At 38.6% G+C, this 18,987-nt stretch overlaps 2 protein-coding genes across 6 annotated transcripts in view; both read left to right on the top strand.

Moving 5' to 3' along the window:
- The window catches only part of DIAPH3 (diaphanous related formin 3), a 247,857-nt gene that overhangs the window by 89,649 nt on the left and 139,221 nt on the right, over positions 1-18,987 (top strand). For all 3 annotated transcript variants that reach the window (XM_083849164.1, XM_083849166.1, XM_083849165.1), the window contains 2 exons: positions 16,653-16,748; positions 17,697-17,791. In XM_083849164.1, coding sequence (XP_083705290.1) covers positions 16,653-16,748; positions 17,697-17,791 — 191 coding nt within the window. The remainder of the gene's footprint in view (positions 1-16,652; positions 16,749-17,696; positions 17,792-18,987) is intronic.
- Positions 3,269-8,204, top strand: LOC310904437 (endogenous retrovirus group K member 9 Gag polyprotein-like). 3 transcript variants are annotated; one of them, XR_014588335.1, is made up of 2 exons: positions 3,269-3,907; positions 7,414-8,204. XR_014588335.1 is itself a non-coding variant. In XM_083849186.1 (2 exons), the coding sequence occupies exon 1, from the start codon at positions 4,555-4,557 to the stop codon at positions 5,758-5,760; it is 1,206 nt and encodes a 401-aa protein (XP_083705312.1). In that variant the 5' UTR covers positions 4,523-4,554; the 3' UTR covers positions 5,761-5,939; positions 7,414-8,204. The 3 variants fall into 3 exon arrangements, 1 of the variants encoding a protein (XP_083705312.1); XR_014588336.1 differs by having other exon boundaries at positions 3,269-3,903; XM_083849186.1 differs by lacking the exon at positions 3,269-3,907 and adding an exon at positions 4,523-5,939.

Genomic DNA, 18,987 nt, shown 5'->3' on the forward strand with positions numbered 1-18,987 from the left:
TTTTGGTTGTTCTTTCCCCTCAGCCCGTTCAATTTTGGAGTCTTATGTACTGCTGTTTCTTCCCATAGATTAATGATCAATCTGCTGTCAGGTTAGTTTTGCCTCCTCCTTTTTGGTATGTAAGGCAACTGATAATGCTAGCTTGGTAAGTTTTTTGTGCCTCTTGTATCAGATCATTCATTCCTGCCCTTGCACTACCATATCTCTGTTGCTGTCGTGTCTTTTTTTGTGTGCAGTCACTTGATGAATTAGATTAAAAACCTGATCCACTGTTTCTCTGTTGAAAAGATCTTGAATTGTTCTAAGGTGTGATCAGACGTTAATAAAATAATTAAAAATAACGTCAGAACACATAGTGTATACTTTGAAAATGAATTTAATGAAAGTAGTTACAAAAGAGCACAATGTGTGTTTGTAATGAAATGACTTTTACATAATTATTAGTATAAGTTGTCTTTTTTGTATCTTGAGGTATCATTCATCTGCAAGGATATGTAGTAAAGCACTGAATGGTTTTGAGAGCTGAGTGCTGGTAAGACTGTACAGCACATCCTGAATTTATGAAGGGAAATTAAAGCCGTAGTTTAAAGGAAGGAGACGAGATTTTAAGGGAATCATTTTTCTATCAGAAGAGTCTTCATCTTAACTGTAGATATAGATGGTACTGGTTTGTTCTAAATCTTACGCTGAGGAGATAAAATTAATTATGAAAAAATGTCTTATTAGGGTATTCTAGTGTAATATTCTGAGAGAAATACCCTTAAAGGTGAAGGTAGTATTTAATTGAAGATGTGTAACTTTTGCTTATAATTTAACGTTAGTCAATGTTATTAATTTGGTTTATGTCATGTTTCAGTTTGGCACGAGTGTTTATGTGGCTATGCACTCAACTGGGGCAGGGAACCGGTGCGATTGAAAACTAACTTCTGGCATTTGCTGTACAGATAGAAAAGCATGCTGGTCAGTGTAAAGTGTCAGGAAAATGGGTGAAACAGCCTTTTTCAAATCCAGTGACAACTTCTGCTAAACTGGGGTTGCAAGGTGATGTTCTGTGTGCAGCTGGGCAGCTACGTCACTTCATTGATGACGAAGAGAAGAGAGCTGACCGATACCTTCTTTCATGCTCCTAGTTAGGTATCCTGCCCCACTCCTGTACTACCTCTGTCATAAATGGTAGGAATATATAGCCAGGAGAAAAGCTGAGTGTGTGAGGGAGAGGAGGAATGGATTCACTTTAGTTATCAGCAGTGTTATGCTATGTCTGCCGAATGTGAGCTGTGTAATGACACTGCAGCTTCAGTATTTCATCTGGTGACCTGTATAGTTCTCTTAATACAAAGTAATACTCAAAAATCTTTATATTTTAAGTAGACATTGACACATTTAATTTAAACATTTATTTTTAACTACATGGATGGGAAAATTTATGTGAGGCAAAGAATAATTTAGAGGGGCAAAGGGGCAAAGAAATTTAGGGTTAATATGGCATTTTTTTCCTAATGTCAGGTGGTCCAAGTATGTGGATTTAAAGTGAGATATGCTTAACATGGCTTAGATAGGAGAACTGTCCTTCTTTTTCTGTGTAAAAGCTGGGTTTGTATATTTTAACCAAAGGATTTTTAGATGATATGCACAGAAAAATTTCACTTACATTAAATACTGTCTTTGCTAGCTAACTGGTAAATCTCAAAATAGATGCTTTCAGCTTTGTTATATTGCTATCAGAACAATGAAAGCATTCATTTTTTTGTTAGTTTGCTTGAAAATGTATTTGAACTTTTAATACATAGTAAACTTCTTGAGTAGCTTGCTGGAACTTGCTCTACAACTGTAATCCTCCACATTTCTTTAATCTTTTAGGCTGGAGTAGTATATGACTTTAAATTTAAAGACTGGCACTAGTACAAAAAAAAGAATTCATTTATGTTCTATATATACACTTCATAAAACAAAGACAAAAAAGGAGATTTATGGTCTCTTAAAGAAAGTACATATTAATTTATGTCTTAACGGGTGAGCATGTGGTGTATACAATAATAGAAATATGCCAGATAACCTCTGTTATCTGGCATATTATAGAATAATAGAAATATGCCAGATATAATAGAAATAGAAATATGCCAGATAACCTATTTAAAGTAATGGAATCAATGGTCATTGCATGCTGTAATTGTTTATATCTGAAGTCAGTCTTTTTATTATTTTGAAAAATCTTTTGACTTTTTTTCTGCTTTGTAATTCAAGGTATATGTGTGAGTCATAATTACAACTTTTGCTAATTAAATCAATTTAGTGAATAATTATTAAGGTTTCTTTTCAGTGATGATTTTGCAGACTAGCATATTTTCCATTTATTTATTTATTTATTTTAAGAACTGTAAATTTAAGGGGAAAAAGCTTTAAATGGGAAATGTAGGACAATTCCACTAACTCCCTTGTTGCTGTGCTCTGTGCTGTACATAGTTATTAATATCATTACTTCTTTGCCCCTCCTTTGCATTCTGTTTTGTGTGTCCACAGCTGAAAACTTGTAAAATTGCAGACTTCAGGTGCTTGAATTCTCACTTCCGTGAAGTGTTTATAGTGGGAAACTTGACACTGACTTCAAGGGGAATAAGGGAGAGAGGTAATGGCAAGAGGAAATTGCTCTAGCAAGAGACAGCTAAACTGAAGAGAGAAGGACTTTGCAGAACTCAGGAGGACAAACTAGAGTTTTAAAATACTTTGTACTGTGAATCTTTTTTTTGTACAGGCATTTGTTTTCTGGCCTTAGGAAGTGCTTTGGAGATTTTCTGTCTTCAGAGTCTTGTTGGATTGGAGGGCATTACTTCAAGGATCTTATCGATCAGATGCTGATAAAGTAATAATGACACTGATAAAATAATAATTTGAAGGTAACTTAGCAAGTAAGTTTGTGCAATGAGTTATAACTGTGGTCTTGCTTTCCTCTTGAAATTGCTTGTTACAGCTTGTTTTCTACTGGAGCGTTAACAGAATTAGATAATATTAGCGATGTTTGAAAAACATGTGATGCTTTTATCTACTTCTTTGTTCTTAAGAACCTACAAAACATAAGCAAAAGGTAGGACTACATGATCTTTTTGAGGTTCCTTCCAGCCTGGGCTATTTTATGATTGTATGATAACCTTATACTTCAGTCTGTAAGACAAGGATAGCTATTTTGTCAGTAAGTCCTCAGTAAGTAAGACTCAGTAAGTCCTGAGGCCTGTTTAAACGTAGTCATCAGGTTAACCTTTCAAGTAGGTGCTTTTGTGTTGAGGACTGGCTCGCTGCACGTAATCACATTGATATCATGCAGCTGCAAGATAAGGAAATGGCGGATTACCGCACCCAGCTGGTCTAGAGAAACAAGAGCAAAGACACGTACGCAAGGCTTGTCTGGGAACTCTTGTGAGAAATCCCAGGCAATTAGAAACAATGATAGTAGAGGGCATACTGCCCTGGGAATTATAGTTAGATTGGAAATGGGAACTAGCGGATAGAAGAATGCGGAACTAACAGATAGGGCAGTAGATGACGCTTACCAATAAGGAGCTTGGCTTTTGCAATATGTATGAGCTAATTATTCTGTACACGATAAAAGACAATTGAGCTATCCATTAAAGCTGAAGCATACTTAACACTCATATTGAGCGTTTGTGTCTTCCCTCCGTCGACAACAAATGGCGCCCGAACAGGGACCTTGCTGGACGAGAACCCTGAACGAGTAAGCCGGTATACGGAGTACAAGGGGAAAGCCGGTTCTGACTACGTAACCCGGAATCCGCGGAACATAAGATTGGGGCGAGCAGAAGGCGACTCGGGAAGAGCGCCCGGGACGAACCCATAGCGGGTCCCGCCGGAACGCCGCGAACGGAAGCTTTGTACGGGGGCAACGGCACCGTGAGTAAGCATGGAGAAATAAGCGGCAATTAATTTACTTAAGTGCTTTTTAGAAAAGCGTAAGACACGCTTTGCACGGGGGCAACGGCACCGTGAGTAAGCATGGAGAAACAGGCGGCAATTGATTTACTTAAGTGCTTTTTAGAAAAGCGTAAGACGCCAGATATAGATTGTCATAAAGAATTACAGGGGTTAGTGGCCTATGGGGTGGCGAAGGGCTGCTTTGTTAACCCTGACACATTGTTTGAGGAGGATGAGTGGCGTAAGTTTGGTGATATATTGTTTGAGGAAATGATTAGTGAGAATAAGACGGCTAAGAAGCTGGCAAAACCATGGCGGGCTGTTACGAACGCTTTAACGATATATCGGGTAGAGCAGAAAGTGGCAGCCGCTGCGACACAGCGGCTGCGCAAAACGATGAGGGCGGATGAAGAGACCAATCCGTACCCCCTCCCTCCATCAGTCCGGCAATTCACTATGAAAGCCCCCGGGGGAGGGGAGGAGGGAGCACAACCCAGTGCGCCTCCTCAACCCCCGGCCCCCGGGGGAGGGGAGGAGAGAGCACAACCCAGTGCGCCTCCTCTACCCCCGGAAACTCTCGAGGAAGAGGCCACAGGGGAAGGGAGAAATAAGAATCCATTTTTAGAAGATATGAGGATCGAGTCAGGAGGGTCGGAGAGGGCAGGACTTTGGGCAAAGATTGCAGGGGAGGCGTTGCGTGAAGGCGATGTCGGGGCGGCGACAGAGCTTGTAGGCGCCTTCCCCGTAGTGTACTCTCCGCCCAACGCCCAGGGCCAGACAACTGTTACTATGACGAATCTGGATTGGAAAATTCTGACCCAATTGCGTGCCACGGTAAATGAGTCAGGAATACGTGGGGAGCCAACAAAACAGATGTTAGACTATCTGTGGTCCACTAATGTGTTGCTCCCCGGCGACATTCGTAATATTATGAAGCTAATACTGACGCAGCATCAGATTCTGCTGTTTAATGCCCACTGGCAGTCAGTTTGTCAGGAGGCAGTTGCGGTGCAGCGCCAGCCCGGAGATCCACTACACGGGGTCACGCTGGATGAGCTCTTGGGGGTCGGTGCATACAATCGCTTGGAGGCCCAGGCTCTAATGGGGCCGGATAAGGCAAAAGCTGCCATGACACTAGCTAGGATGGCACTGGACCAAATTAGAGAGCCTGGAAGAATGCCCTCCTATATGTCCATCAAGCAAGGGCGAGATGAAGCGTTTGGAACCTTTATTGATAGGGTTGCCGCAGCTATACAGGTAGCTGGGTTACCCGAATATCTCAAGGGCCCTATTCTTAAACAATGTGCCCTTCAAAATTGTAATCAAACTTCTCGAAACGTACTAAATACGCTGCCCAGTACTTGGACTATAGAAGAGGCTCTTGATAGATTATCGCAAATACCAATAGGTTCACAGGCCCTTTTGGTCGATGCCATCCGCAAGGTAGGAGAGAGTATCAGCCAGGGATTGCAAGCTAGTCAGTCGCAAGTATTTGCCGCCCTTGCCCCCCTGCAAAGTGGGAAAGGCCCTCGCTCATCAGGGAGACCTGCACTACGTTGCCATCGATGCGGTATCGTGGGCCATATGAAGAGGCAGTGCGGGACGGCGAACGTGTGGTGCCCTCATTGCCAATCCAACTCGCACAACGAGACCGTCTGCTGGAGGAAGGCCCAGGGAAACGGGAGGGCCAGCGGGAACCGCCGCCCCGCGACGACACAAAAAGCGGCTTTCCCCTCAACGGCGACAACTACGACGGGGAGTCCGGCCAAGACAAACCCCTTTATCTCCAGCCAGCCACCGGAGGGAGCCTCGGGTTGGATTTGGCAACCGCTGTGAATGTGACTCTAATGGACAGCAAACCTGTTACGGTGAAAACAGGTGTCATGGGACCTATAAAAATCGATAATCAACCTGTTGGCGCACTTTTGATTGGACGATCATCAGTAACGTTGAATGGGGCTTTGGTGTTAACGGGCCTTATTGACAAAGACTTTACCGGGGAAATACTAATTATGGTATCGGCCATGTTCCCTAATAGCATGTGTAAAAAGGGGTCAATGCCACACGTGCTCCTTATTGCAATGCATTTCTTTGCTATCATTATACAAACTATAATAGCATCCTTCCTTGCGCCAGGAGCCGCTCTGCTCGGCTGTGGGATCGACTGTGGAACGGACGCCCCTAGGTGCACCCCGAGCATTTTTTCCTCGGAGGGGTCTCCACTCTCAGCCGCTCACCACGGGAGCAGACAAGGACCTCCTGAAGCTGCACACAAATTATTTTAAGTGATATTATCTTGTGGTATGAATGAGAAGTGCAGGAGGCCTCTCTGCATGATTGTGTGATTGTATGATTGTGCTGTGCGAGTAGGAAGCAGTATCGCTGCGAAGCAACATTCCTAGCGCTTAGTGGCTTGTTGACTGATGTAGATTCTAGTAGGCACGCTACTTTACAATCGTAGCTCTGCATGTGATTTTCACCCTGTTGCTTATTGTACCTTGCTTATTGCAGTGTCTGCGGTGATTGATAGAAAAAATCTATAGAAAGCGTTTAAAAAAAAAAAAAAAAAAAAAAAAAAAAAAAAAAAAAAAAAAAAAAAAAAAAAAAAAAAAAAAAAAAAAAAAAAAAAAAAAAAAAAAAAAAAAACAGGGGGAATTGTGGGAGAAGAATTCGCAGGGAGCTTTGTGCTGTTTTGTGGGAAAGGAATTCACAGGTGGCTTCGTGCTGTTTCACACGTCCCTGAGTTACAGATAATGAGGAAAACAGTCGACAACACGGAGAAAATCATCCTTCTATATTACACTAGGTTCTTAAGCGAGCTTTGTGCTGTTTTGTGGGAAAGGAATTCACAGGTGGCTTCGTGCTGTTTCACACGTCCCTGAGTTACAGATAATGAGGAAAACAGTCGACAACACGGAGAAAATCATCCTTCTATATTACACTAGGTTCTTAAGGACAATTTCCCTTTTTCTGTGTAAATGAAAAGGTCTTGGTTACTTTTTAGAAGTGTTACACTAACAGAAAGCCTGATCATATTTTTGTATTATCGGTTTTGTGGGAAAGGAATTCACAGGTGGCTTCGTGCTGTTTCACACGTCCCTGAGTTACAGATAATGAGGAAAACAGTCGACAACACGGAGAAAATCATCCTTCTATATTACACTAGGTTCTTAAGGACAATTTCCCTTTTTCTGTGTAAATGAAAAGGTCTTGGTTACTTTTTAGAAGTGTTACACTAACAGAAAGCCTGATCATATTTTTGTATTATCGGTGTTCATGGTTCTGTTATGGGAACAAGGGGTCTGTTAAAGTAGTGGAATACAGCTCTACACTCAATCTAAGTTTGGTTTTTGTAACCTAAATTTAGACTGTATTTAAGCCATTTGAAGGCAATGTTGTAAAAACAGCGACAGAACCAAAAACTATGTCGTGCATACCTTCAATTATAATATATAGGTAGAGGTTATGTTTGTGTCTCTACTCCCTCAGGTCCAGTGTGGGTGCCTAGCCGATGCGTGAAGCCTGCACTCCAGGAAAATGGATCCAGAGAACGACATACTGATTCTGACTCTGCATCTAGTGCTTCTAATCCACCTAGCACAAGGACTCACGCAGATTGAGCCACGCGACAATATATGGGTTACTTGGGCCAACTCCACCGGTCAGTCTGCATTCTGCCTATCTCTTGCCAAAGCGACTGATCCCTTCCGCACCTGTTTGTTCGGGGTCCCAATAGGGAACAAGGAGGAGCTGAAACAACTGTTAGCACCATATTCCGCAAGTACTGATTTGTTCGATCTTTCGTCCAACCTCTCCGACGCCGTTGTGGCGGCGCTAGTGGCTCTGAACACGAGCTTGCCATGGGATCCCCAGGAATTGGATTTGTTGGGATCAGTGGCGGTAGGGAACACCAGTAATAACTGGACACAGACGTGCTTTATGTGGAATAAAGGAAAACAAAATATGACTCAATGGACTAATGTGACCTCTCACACAAGGGGGTTCGAAGCTAATAGCAGCTATTGCGGGTACAACGACACCACCAACACCACCATGGGGGCATACGGGAACGACTCAAGCACATGGCCAAGGCAAACTGCTAAGGCCTTACCACCTGGTATATTCCTGATCTGTGGAGATCGAGCATGGCAGGGGATTCCAGCAAATGCACACGGTGGGCCGTGCTATCTGGGACGCCTGACCCTGTTTGCCCCTGATCTACATAGTCAAGAGCTGCGAAACATTACTCGACAATGGAAACGCCGGACGAGACGCTATCTGGGACGCCTGACCCTGTTTGCCCCTGATCTACATAGTCAAGAGCTGCGAAACATTACTCGACAATGGAAACGCCGGACGAGACGCAGTCTAAAAACCTTGGGGAGTGACTGTGATGATCAGGTCGAGCTCTGGGGTCCAGCCGAAAGATTCTTTTCGGCGGCACTTGTGCCTGGAGTGGCTGTGGCTCATGCTATGGCTAGTCTTGGGAAACTAGCTTGTTGGGCTGTAAAACAAGCAAATGTGACTACGCAGGTACTCACAGAAATGGCCCAGGACCTGGATAGCTTGCGACACGCTGTGTTACAGAACAGAGCGGCGATTGATTTTCTACTGCTGGCACAGGGCCACGGATGTGAAGAGCTCGAAGGAATGTGCTGTTTTAATCTCTCGGACCATGGCGAATCAATCCACGAGCAGCTGAAATGGCTGAGAGACCACACCAAGAAGATAGTGGTCCAAGATAATTGGCTTGATAGACTGTTTGCAAATTGGTTTGGGAACATGGGGGGTTGGATATTGGGTCTGATAAAAGAAGGGTTACGCTTACTGCTAATAATTGTCCTAACTATAATAGCGGCGCGAGTAGTATTTAGTTGCCTAGTAAAAAGGCTCGAGCAGTTAACTAGTAAGGTTTTTCTAGCACAAAATAAAAACGGGGGAATTGTTGAGGACTGGCTCGCTGCACGTAATCACATTGATATCATGCAGCTGCAAGATAAGGAAATGGCGGATTACCGCACCCAGCTGGTCTAGAGAAACAAGAGCAAAGACACGTACGCAAGGCTTGTCTGGGAACTCTTGTGAGAAATCCCAGGCAATTAGAAACAATGATAGTAGAGGGCATACTGCCCTGGGAATTATAGTTAGATTGGAAATGGGAACTAGCGGATAGAAGAATGCGGAACTAACAGATAGGGCAGTAGATGACGCTTACCAATAAGGAGCTTGGCTTTTGCAATATGTATGAGCTAATTATTCTGTACACGATAAAAGACAATTGAGCTATCCATTAAAGCTGAAGCATACTTAACACTCATATTGAGCGTTTGTGTCTTCCCTCCGTCGACAACACTTTTGAATTAAAAGCTTCACTCAATCAAACAGGCATGACTGTTGTACAAGAAACTGAAGAGAAAAAGATTTACATTGGTTTATGCTCAGTCCAGACTTTGAGTCTTTGAAAGTCAAGGGTTAAAAACATATATATTATCATAAAATTACTTTTGACGGTACAGTGAATAAAGATATGAATGGCTAAAAGGCATTTTTACTTTTGTAAATAAATGATGATAAATAGAATAACAATTTGAAAAAAAAATCACTGTAAGGAGATCTAAAGATAGCTTGTACCTTGGACTTTGGCCTAGAAATAAGTCATTGTCCAACTTCTGGAAGCCATTTAGTGAAACTGAGAGAGTTTTGACATCAAGGGAAATAATGAATTGTTCATGAGAGGATTAAAAAAAAAAAACACACATTTTTTTTCAACTAATAGTCTTACTTGCAACCAACAACATAGCATAGGTAGGGAAATACTGCGGTACATTAATGCTGCTTAACATATATTACAGAAGATGGATGAGCGCATAAGCCACATCTTTGAAAGTTCCCTTCTTCATTCAGATTTGCTTAACAGTGTGATTATATTTAAATTTCAGTGGCTTCAGCACGTTTCCAGTGCTCTTCTAATTCTTACTGCTTTACTGAATTAGAGATAAGGTGTTAAAATTTTCATACTAGTGAAATTTGAGCATGGGGAAAGACTTTAATAACAATGCAATAGAAAAGTATGAATTACCGATTTTAATATGTCTTCCAAAGAAAAAGAAAAGAAACTTTGAGTAACACCCCTCTTTCCCACTTCCAAATGCTAAAGATTAAAATTATTTCAATTTATCCAATAGTGAAGCTGTCTACAAATTAGTTTTTTGGGGAGGATGTTGGGGGAAGCGTTGCATTGGAGGTTCTATCCCAACTTGCGCTGTCAGTAGAACTTTTAGAATAGACCAATAAGATGGACAGAACAGATTGCTAGGACCATGGGGTATTCACCCAAGAACTCTAATGGAACTGAAGGATGAAGCAGCTCTAAGGCTGAGCTATTAACTGTTCTGTGTAAACTGTAGTTTGAACTCATGCCAGTGTCACAGGAAAGGAAGCACTTGGCAAATGCAGTGACAGTTTTTAAAAAGGATCATGAGCAGTTTGAGGATCTGTGATTATGGAAGTTGATATCCATGGTGGACATATTGTAGAAAAATATTAATAAAGGGTAGAATTAGTTAACAATTTAATTAATGGCTGATACATTGGTGAGGTCTTCTCTATCTCAGTAATGGTTAAAAGTAAGTAGGATTTTAGGAGCTGTTAGGAAAGGAAAACAAAATAATGAAAAAAATGCATCGCTGTATAACTCCAAGCTTTGCTGCATCGTACGTACTTTATATGGTTTCGTTTCTTCTTGCTATTAAAAGATATAGTAGAGATACAGCAAAACTGATCAAGATTATGGAGACAAATAAAAGGAAATCTTTCTTTGTATAGTGCATAATTAAGAATGGGAACTCTGTGCTGAAGGACTTCAGTTTATCAGATATAAAAAATTACACAAATGCATGGAAGACCAATCTATTGAGGATTATTAAATGAAAAGACTTTGCTTGTGAATTGGACAGCCTCTGAAATGCAAATGTATGAAGACTTGCAAGGAAGCAAGTTATTGTTCTTGTACAAGAAGACTTCTTCTTTTACTTTTTCCTTTGTATATTCTTGATCCATGGAAGAAGTTGACTTTGGATCCAACAGGACATAGTTATTTGTCTGAAGAGGTTTTCAAGTGCAGCAGTCTAGCTCTGGTTCTAACCGCTTTTGGTAACTGAATCTTGCAATTTCAGTTGCCTTGTTGTACTTATTGACTTGTGCTGTCTCATTGTCCAGCTCTAGTGTTGTTCTATACCTCCTTTCAGATAATAGACCCAGAAAGGAAGAGTTGCCGGTTATTAGCCATCCTGTTTCATGGAATACTAGGTAACACTGCTGTGCTTTTTTGATCATCTGTGCTCACCTCAGGTGCAACTGCACTCAGATCTTGTTATTCTGCTTTTGATAGCATCTGCGAAGTGATGGGTCAACCTTGTAAGCCAAAGCAGCTAAGTCTTGGTGGTAGGAATATATCTTAAAATAGGAGGGTCTTGAAAATCACAGGAAAATTATATGTCTATTGAAAATCACAGGAGAATTATATGTCTACTGGAACTAGACTAAATAACTTTACTGCTGGGGACATCAGTGTGTTAATTTTCCCGTTTCAGCCAGCACCACTGTAGTAGAAGGCTCATCTCTATCTCCTTTCTCTTCCTCTCACAGGAAAACTAGAGAAGTGTTATGTCATTCCAGGAGTTGAATCAATCTCGATTAAAACTTTCAGTTCTAGCGTGGGACCAAGCAAGTATTTGGATTATAGCTAAGAAACAGATTCTTTTGATTTATATATATCATATTGCTCAGAGGATTTTAGATCTTGAGATGTATAATTTCAAAATTGAATTTTATTTCAAGATTTTATCAACTTCCATTAAAAATGGAAGAGAGACATCAGAGAGTCTAATGTCATTGTTTTTTGAATAAGCTAGCATCATTTAGAAACTGCTTGATCAGTATAATTACATTTATATTTTAATAATGAAATTAAGACAGTATTTCTGCTTTAAAAAACCTTGCCTAATGACTTAGTTTAGCTATTTGACTAATTTCCCCAAAGCAGTACTCCTTAACTATAAATTCTGGAGTTCATTGCTATAAAAGAGAGGAAGGAGGTTGAAAGCCCAAATATAAGTCTATTTGTTTAATCACTTTTGCAAGTGTACTAGTTCTCGTCATATGAATCAGCCTGTGCCAGTTATCATTGTCTTCTTGCAAACAAGGACCTGATGTGTCTGTCTTATTTACCTGTTTGTTATTTTATTTTTTATGTTGTTCCACCTATTCATGCCATGATCGTACAGTATTTTGGTGGGCAGGATGCATGCACCTATAAGGATTCTAAGCTGAAGTACTTATTCACATGCATTTAATGGGATGTACATTTACAAAAAATAGTTGAAAGAAGACTGTATTAAGTAATATAAAAGCTGCTAGGTAATAAATACAATTTGGAACACCTTTTTGGATGTTTTTATCTTTTACAGAGCTATAAGAAAAGGCATTGGTATATTATAATTACTTCAACTCTCATACATATTATAATGCTTCAATGATTTTCTCATGCAAATACAAATTTTTACAGTATTTCTATGTACCACAAAATACCCGTCCTATTGTTAATGGGTTATAATCGTTAATAAGGTGGGTATTTTGTGGTACATTAGAATACTGAAGAAATAGGCTGAAAAGCTTTGTGTAAAATATCTATAAAGTAGCTCACATAGGATTCTATCCACATATTCATAAAACACTATGCTATAGGCTTCCAACTGCAATGTCATACTTGTAAAATAGTCTTCTCACCACTCCCATCAGGCTCTGATTTCATTCCGATTGCAGCCACAGATGGAGAGAGTTGACTACAGTTGAATGTGTATATGGATGGACATTTGAAAGAGACAATAAAGAGCAACCTTTCTAATAGCTAAAACTCATTTGAGCTATTTGTTCGCCTGCACATTCAGAACTGTTAATTTTGTTGTTACACTAGTAAGGATGTGGAACTGTGGAGATAACGAACTATGGTTGGAACTGTGAAGGGTGTGCAATGAAGTCTGCTTGTTTATACCATTCTGATTCCCAGCCTCAGAAGTCAGAGCAGTTGGAGCATCAGATGAGGTGCTACTGGCTAAAGATGATATAGGTCTGATGCTGGGACCATGCGTATGCATACAGTATAATAGGTGTAGAATATAGACAGAATATGTGGGGATGTACAGTAATTGATGCCTAACATTACCGTCTAGTTGCATAATACCTGAAAAAAGACATCTGATTTTGAAATAAGTTAATGGTTTAATATGATGGTCCAGCTTCAGGAGCCATGAGAGCTGGATGTACATTTTGATATCCCATGGTTTGATTGTTCTCTTTGTAGAACAAGAATGTCTCATTGCTATTTTCCTCGATAGCCACCTCCTTTCTGTAGCAGCTGCCCACTCTCAGTAGGCTGCTTTCTCTTTTTCCAGTGTAAGCAGAAGTTTCCCATTTTCTATCTTTTCTATCTTCTATATGCTTTCCTCCCTGTTCCAGTGCCCTCCCCAAGTAAAAGTCTAATTACTTACTTTTTTTATAATCTAGATATTTACTTCACCTGTTCAGATATTCTACTCAATTTTTAATAATTTTTTTTTCTTTTTCCTAGCGGGCTTTTCCTCTTTTTTCCTTTATAGAAATAGGTAGTAATTTTGTCTCTCTCTCTTTTTTTTTTTTTCCCCTCTCTCTTATAAATTAGTCAGCAAACTAGGTAAAATTTTCTAGAGGCAGTAGTAAGTATCAGAGTTTTCATTGGAAAGTACAATATTTCCTATGGGGAAAACAAGTAATATGTATGCTTTGCTTCTTTCTGCTGGCAACAACATTAGGATGTGACCTGAATTCTCCTGAAGAAGTATCATGTAAGTTTGCAGTAATTTAGTTTGTTGCATAATTGTATAACTGCATACAATACCTGCATGAGTTCCTAGAGTAAGTTATATATTTTTCCTTAGGGTTATGATACCTTAAGTATTGCTATAACTTTGTGTGTAACCTTTTCTTTGGTGAAAATTCCAGAGGGAATTAGTTCATTTGCAGCATTGTTTCTTGATATCAAAGTTGAGAGTTAAAACTGTGTGTAACTGCTGGTTTTTTTGTTTTGTTTTGTTTCGTATGTTATAGTTTTGTATAGTTTTGTATTATCTCTGTTATGAGACTTGTAGTGCATGGATACTGTTTTCTACTTTGGGAAAAATGTAAATATGTTTCTATTTCAGCCCTTATTAATACCTAGTTCAAGGCTATCAGGTCAAGTTTAAGTAAATTCAAGTAATTTCACAATCTTAGTGTGATTATTAAGGAAATTATTTTGTTTCCTATAAAATAATGACTTGTCACGTTCCAGACTAGACATAAATTATTACTGTATTTTCATTATGGTTCAGGCTAGTAAGACATAACAATGGTATAGAACCAGTGCCACAGATCTAGTGGCATCTGCAGTTGCAGCATTGATTAGATAGGCAACTCAAAACTATTAAGAATGACAGTTTTCAGCATGTAGTCAGTAAGAAGTTACTGCTGGAGAAAACAGTTGTATGATTTTGAGATGCGTAGCCCCCAACACATCCTTCTGGATTCAGTGAGGACTATTCTAAAAGCATGGTCAGAAAAAAATGAAATTTTAGTGGCAACCTCCTTTTTGTCTTGTAGCTCTAGCGTCATTCTGTTTCTTTTGTGAGCACAGGATGTTGAGTTCTCAGATGGGTGGTTCAAACCTATTCCTTTGTTTTCACATGCGTAGTGAACTAAGTGTTTTGATTTTCCTGGGACGGGAGAATAATAACCTCTTTAATAAATCCATGCTAGAAGAAATTCAAGGCCAACTGGTTCTGGGTAGGGCAAGGAAAATAACTAACGTGGATTGTGCCTTTTGTCATCCACTTGCCCGGACCCTAGATATCTGTCCTTCTTCCAAGGACTGTTTTATGTCATACTTCTGTGATTCCATCTTTTGGAAAGCCAGGTTGTTTTCTGTACTGTGGCTTATCTTCAAAAGCAGCATCATGCTGCCTAGCAGGTGTAGTGTATTCAAAGTGTTTTGGAAGATGATTCAAATTTGCGTGTCCACCAACTCAGAAGGGACTAGAATCCAGTTCCTTCAATCACTCTGTGAGGTCTTTAAGTTCTTATCTCTTCGGTAATAGTAATACTGGACAACACAGCTCAAAGACATCAAGAGACATCAAGACATCATTTAGTCTGTCTTCCTATCATGAATAAAATTTATTATGCTTAGAAAAATACATATTTTTTTAAGAATGTCATAGCTGTCAAAGCTCTCTCTTAAAATCCACAGAAGTCATTCCAATTTAGGGAAATGTTCCTGGTAATTCATATTACATCTGGTTTTGTCAGGAATCGTCAATGAGCTAGAAATTGTAATCCTAACAATTCCATTTACTAAAACACAAAATAGGTTCAATACATGTTTGAAATATAAGATTCGGTGCATGCAAGGGTAATGTTAGGCTTGATGAATGTCTTCCCAGATCAGAGAGACTGGGTTATCTATTTTGGGGTTAATAATTCTGTAATCAGTCAGGCAAGCATTTGATATGGCTACTGTCAAAAGGACAAGTCTTACTGACAAGCCTTCTCATTTATATCCATCTCCTGAAGACAGTGGTATATACTTTTATTACCATATATTTTCTACTCAGATATTTGAAGCATGTGTGACAATTTAGGACAATCATACTGTAAAGCTTGGAAACTAATTTCAGATGTTAGATAATGAGGTAAACAATAGGAATGCATTGGGTGAATAATGTTTAACAGTGAAGATTTGTGCTGAATTAAAAAACAAACAAACAAAAACCAATGCAGATTGGATTTAAGGAAAGATTTGTTTTTGGTCTTTTATTTTGTTTCCATAATAGCTGGAATGGTTCTTTTCCTAGTAACACATTATCAAGTATCTATGTTATTTTAAGTAAAATTCTTATGACAATGTGTAAATAATGAGAAATAAATTCAGCTTGTATAATGTGTTTGGAAGATCCTATTTGTATGAACTATAATCTGAAAAGAAAGAATAAGCCAGAATTTCCAGCACTGTTAATGTGTGTTTATGCAATCACTTTGCCTTTATGTTATTTTCTAACAAGGTGATTACATCATATATATTAAAAAAAACACATCTTTTTGGAGGAGATAAGGAAAATAGGTAATAAGTATATACTCACTTATATTCCAAGGTAATGTTAGTCTTTGAATGAGCCTGTGGTTTATGATAATTATTTGTTTAGACAAAAGTGGGCACAAAACCACCCAATTTGGGGTTGTTTCTTTTATTGCTCAACGTTGAGAGGTATTCACATACCTTCTTTAAGCTCTGTTACTGTTAAAATCCAATTCAGTGTGTTAACCTGGCCAGGTTGACTGAAGTAAGTTGAACGGTATGTTAAGGATTCTTTTCATGTCTTCAGACAATTCTTACAATTAGTATTAGCATCTTCATTCAATTCATATATTGAACAAACAAACTTGTTCTAGGAGGCTAACATGCTGACAAATTTGACTGACAAAAACTTAAAGAACACGAGCACTAAATACAAAACCACTATTTTTTGTTTTTATATTCAATGATTTGTTCTTCTCTTTGTGAATTGACTACACTTGGCAGGAAATATGTTCTGCATTCATTAATGTTTTCTCTAAATATCAAAAGTTAACAGCGAGTGTATTTGTGTTTACTTTGGTAGTAAAAAAAGAAGAGGAAGATTTTGAAGAAAAGAAATCCATTAAGAAACGAATCAAGGAATTAAAAGTTCTGGACCCAAAGATTGCACAGAATCTGTGTAAGTAGATTTTGGTTTTATGATAAAGTAACGTTATATAAATGTTACATTAAAAATGTCTTTCTCTCTGTGTGACTGCCTCATAACCACTTTTTGGTTAAATGTGTGAGAGTATGCTTTATATACGTAGTGCTTGGCATTAAGCTCAAACATGTAAGTTGATACAATTGAAAATATATGCTAAAAAAAAAAAAACAAAACAGTTAAACAGTATCTCTCATTTAAGAATGAAATTATTTCCTTAGGTATATACCTAAGCAATAGGATACAGCTGAATATCTATTATCTGTCTTTATTTTCAACATGTTCATTAAGGATTGCTGCCCACCCAACCAAAAAGTCAATAAAGACAGTAATGTCTACAAGATGTCTGGCCAACCCTCATGCACTTTGCAGAAGAAAGCAATAGTCAGTACTGCACAATAACACACAAATAAAGATGCCAAAGTTTTGGCAGAGGAGAGTGGTAAAATGAGTAGGTAACTAAAGGCAGGCAGAAATAAAATAAGAACTGATTTGGTAATGGTGAAGAAATAAACAGGTTTATATGAAAAAAAAATATATATATACATATATAAACTGCTTATATGGTTTTGGTAGTGGTAATTTTCTCGAGCTGCTTTTTTTGTGAGAAAGCACTAATGAGACTGTTGAAGAAAAAAGCGTAACTGTCATCTTGGTACAAAATACTGTGGTGGCAATAATTGTCCTTGAGAGTAGACTTGTCACTAAGTGTTCTTTGATGCTAGATGTTATACATGACAAATGGATGGAGAAAGCTGGAATTACTGGAGAACAGTAAATAAAAATACACTTTAAATTGTTATCTCGTATGCAAATTTGTGTATTGTTTGTTGACCTTTAGATGCTATAGCCTATATAATTGATGTTTTGTAAGAAGAAATAATTTGTTGTTTTCTTTAATTGTGGGTTGAATATTTATTTCAGCAATTTTCCTTGGATCTTTCCGAGTGCCTTATGAGGAAATCAAAATGATGATACTGGAAGTAGATGAAACACAGCTGTCAGAGTCCATGATTCAGGTAAGGAAATTTGACACTTGAAATCCCAGTATTTCAGGGTAAGCTTCTCATCAAATAGAAAACTGTGCCTAAAAAGCCTCTTAATGTACACTGTTTGACTATTAAATCACTGCAAGAGTTATTTTTTTTCTGTGAACTCTAGTTCTTTTTATATTTGTAAAGCTATTTTTTATGATAGTAGCTGAGTTGATGTTCTCTACTTTCTGTATTCCTATTATCTAAACCTAAATTGATTTTATTTTTGTTTGTATATTCAAACAGCTTATGTTTGTTCCCTGGTTACTATATTTTCTTTTTAAATTTGTTTTTACCTCAGGCTCAGCTGCACAAATCTTTTGTTCTCGTTGAAAACTAGGTGGAAAGGGATATTTTCTTCTACTCTCTCTCCTCTCTTTCCTCTTACTTAGAATCTTGCCTTAGGACATCCACAGTGACCACATTTCTTCCTTAGAGCTTATTTGGATAGTGTTTTTCTTTTCCATATTATTTTATTCAAAGTATGATTCTGTGTGGAGACAAAAGATACTCAAAGTTCCTTATGTTCTTCTATTCACAGAGTTATTTAAAGGATGATAAGTTGAAGAATTCCATAAAACTAATTCTAATACAAATGCTTTATTCTAGAACCATGGGAAAAATCATTTGGAAAAATGTCTGGAGGTCGTCTGGTCCAATCTTGTCTCATAGCCAGGTCAACTAGAGCAGATTGCTTAGGATCTTTCCCCATTAGGTTTTGAGCATCTCCAAGGGTGGAGATTGCACAGTCTTTCTGGATATATTTTCCAGTGTTGGACTACCCTTATGGTGAAAAACATTTTCTTGTTTATCCAGCTGGAATTTTCTTTTTTTGGCACTTGAGTTGCCAAACCAAGTTTGCACCCCTCCAAGACGAGCCGTATCATATCTTCTTTATATATCTTTCAGGTACCTGTTGGGAACCTGAAGACTACATTAAATTCCCCTGAATCTTGTTCTGTTAAAGTTGAACAAATGCAGTTCTCTAAACTTCTTTGCTGTGTCCCCCAGTTGTATGCCATGTCCCACAGTCATCTTGATGATGCTCCATTAGATTTGCAGAGATCCTTCTTTAGACCAAGATTGCCTTTCTTTTGGACAGGATTCCTATATACTGTGATGAACTTCAAATTTTTGTAATTATGGCTCCTAAATGTCAAGTTGTAATTGTTAACAATCTA

This window comes from Anser anser (assembly GCF_964211835.1).
Source record: "Anser anser genome assembly, chromosome: 1".
NCBI classification, from domain to species: Eukaryota; Metazoa; Chordata; class Aves; order Anseriformes; family Anatidae; genus Anser; species Anser anser.

Excerpts from the sequence above, each read along its gene's own strand:
- LOC310904437 (XM_083849186.1), top strand. The coding sequence starts at position 4,555 with ATGAGGATCGAGTCAGGAGGGTCGGAGAGGGCAGGACTTTGGGCAAAG.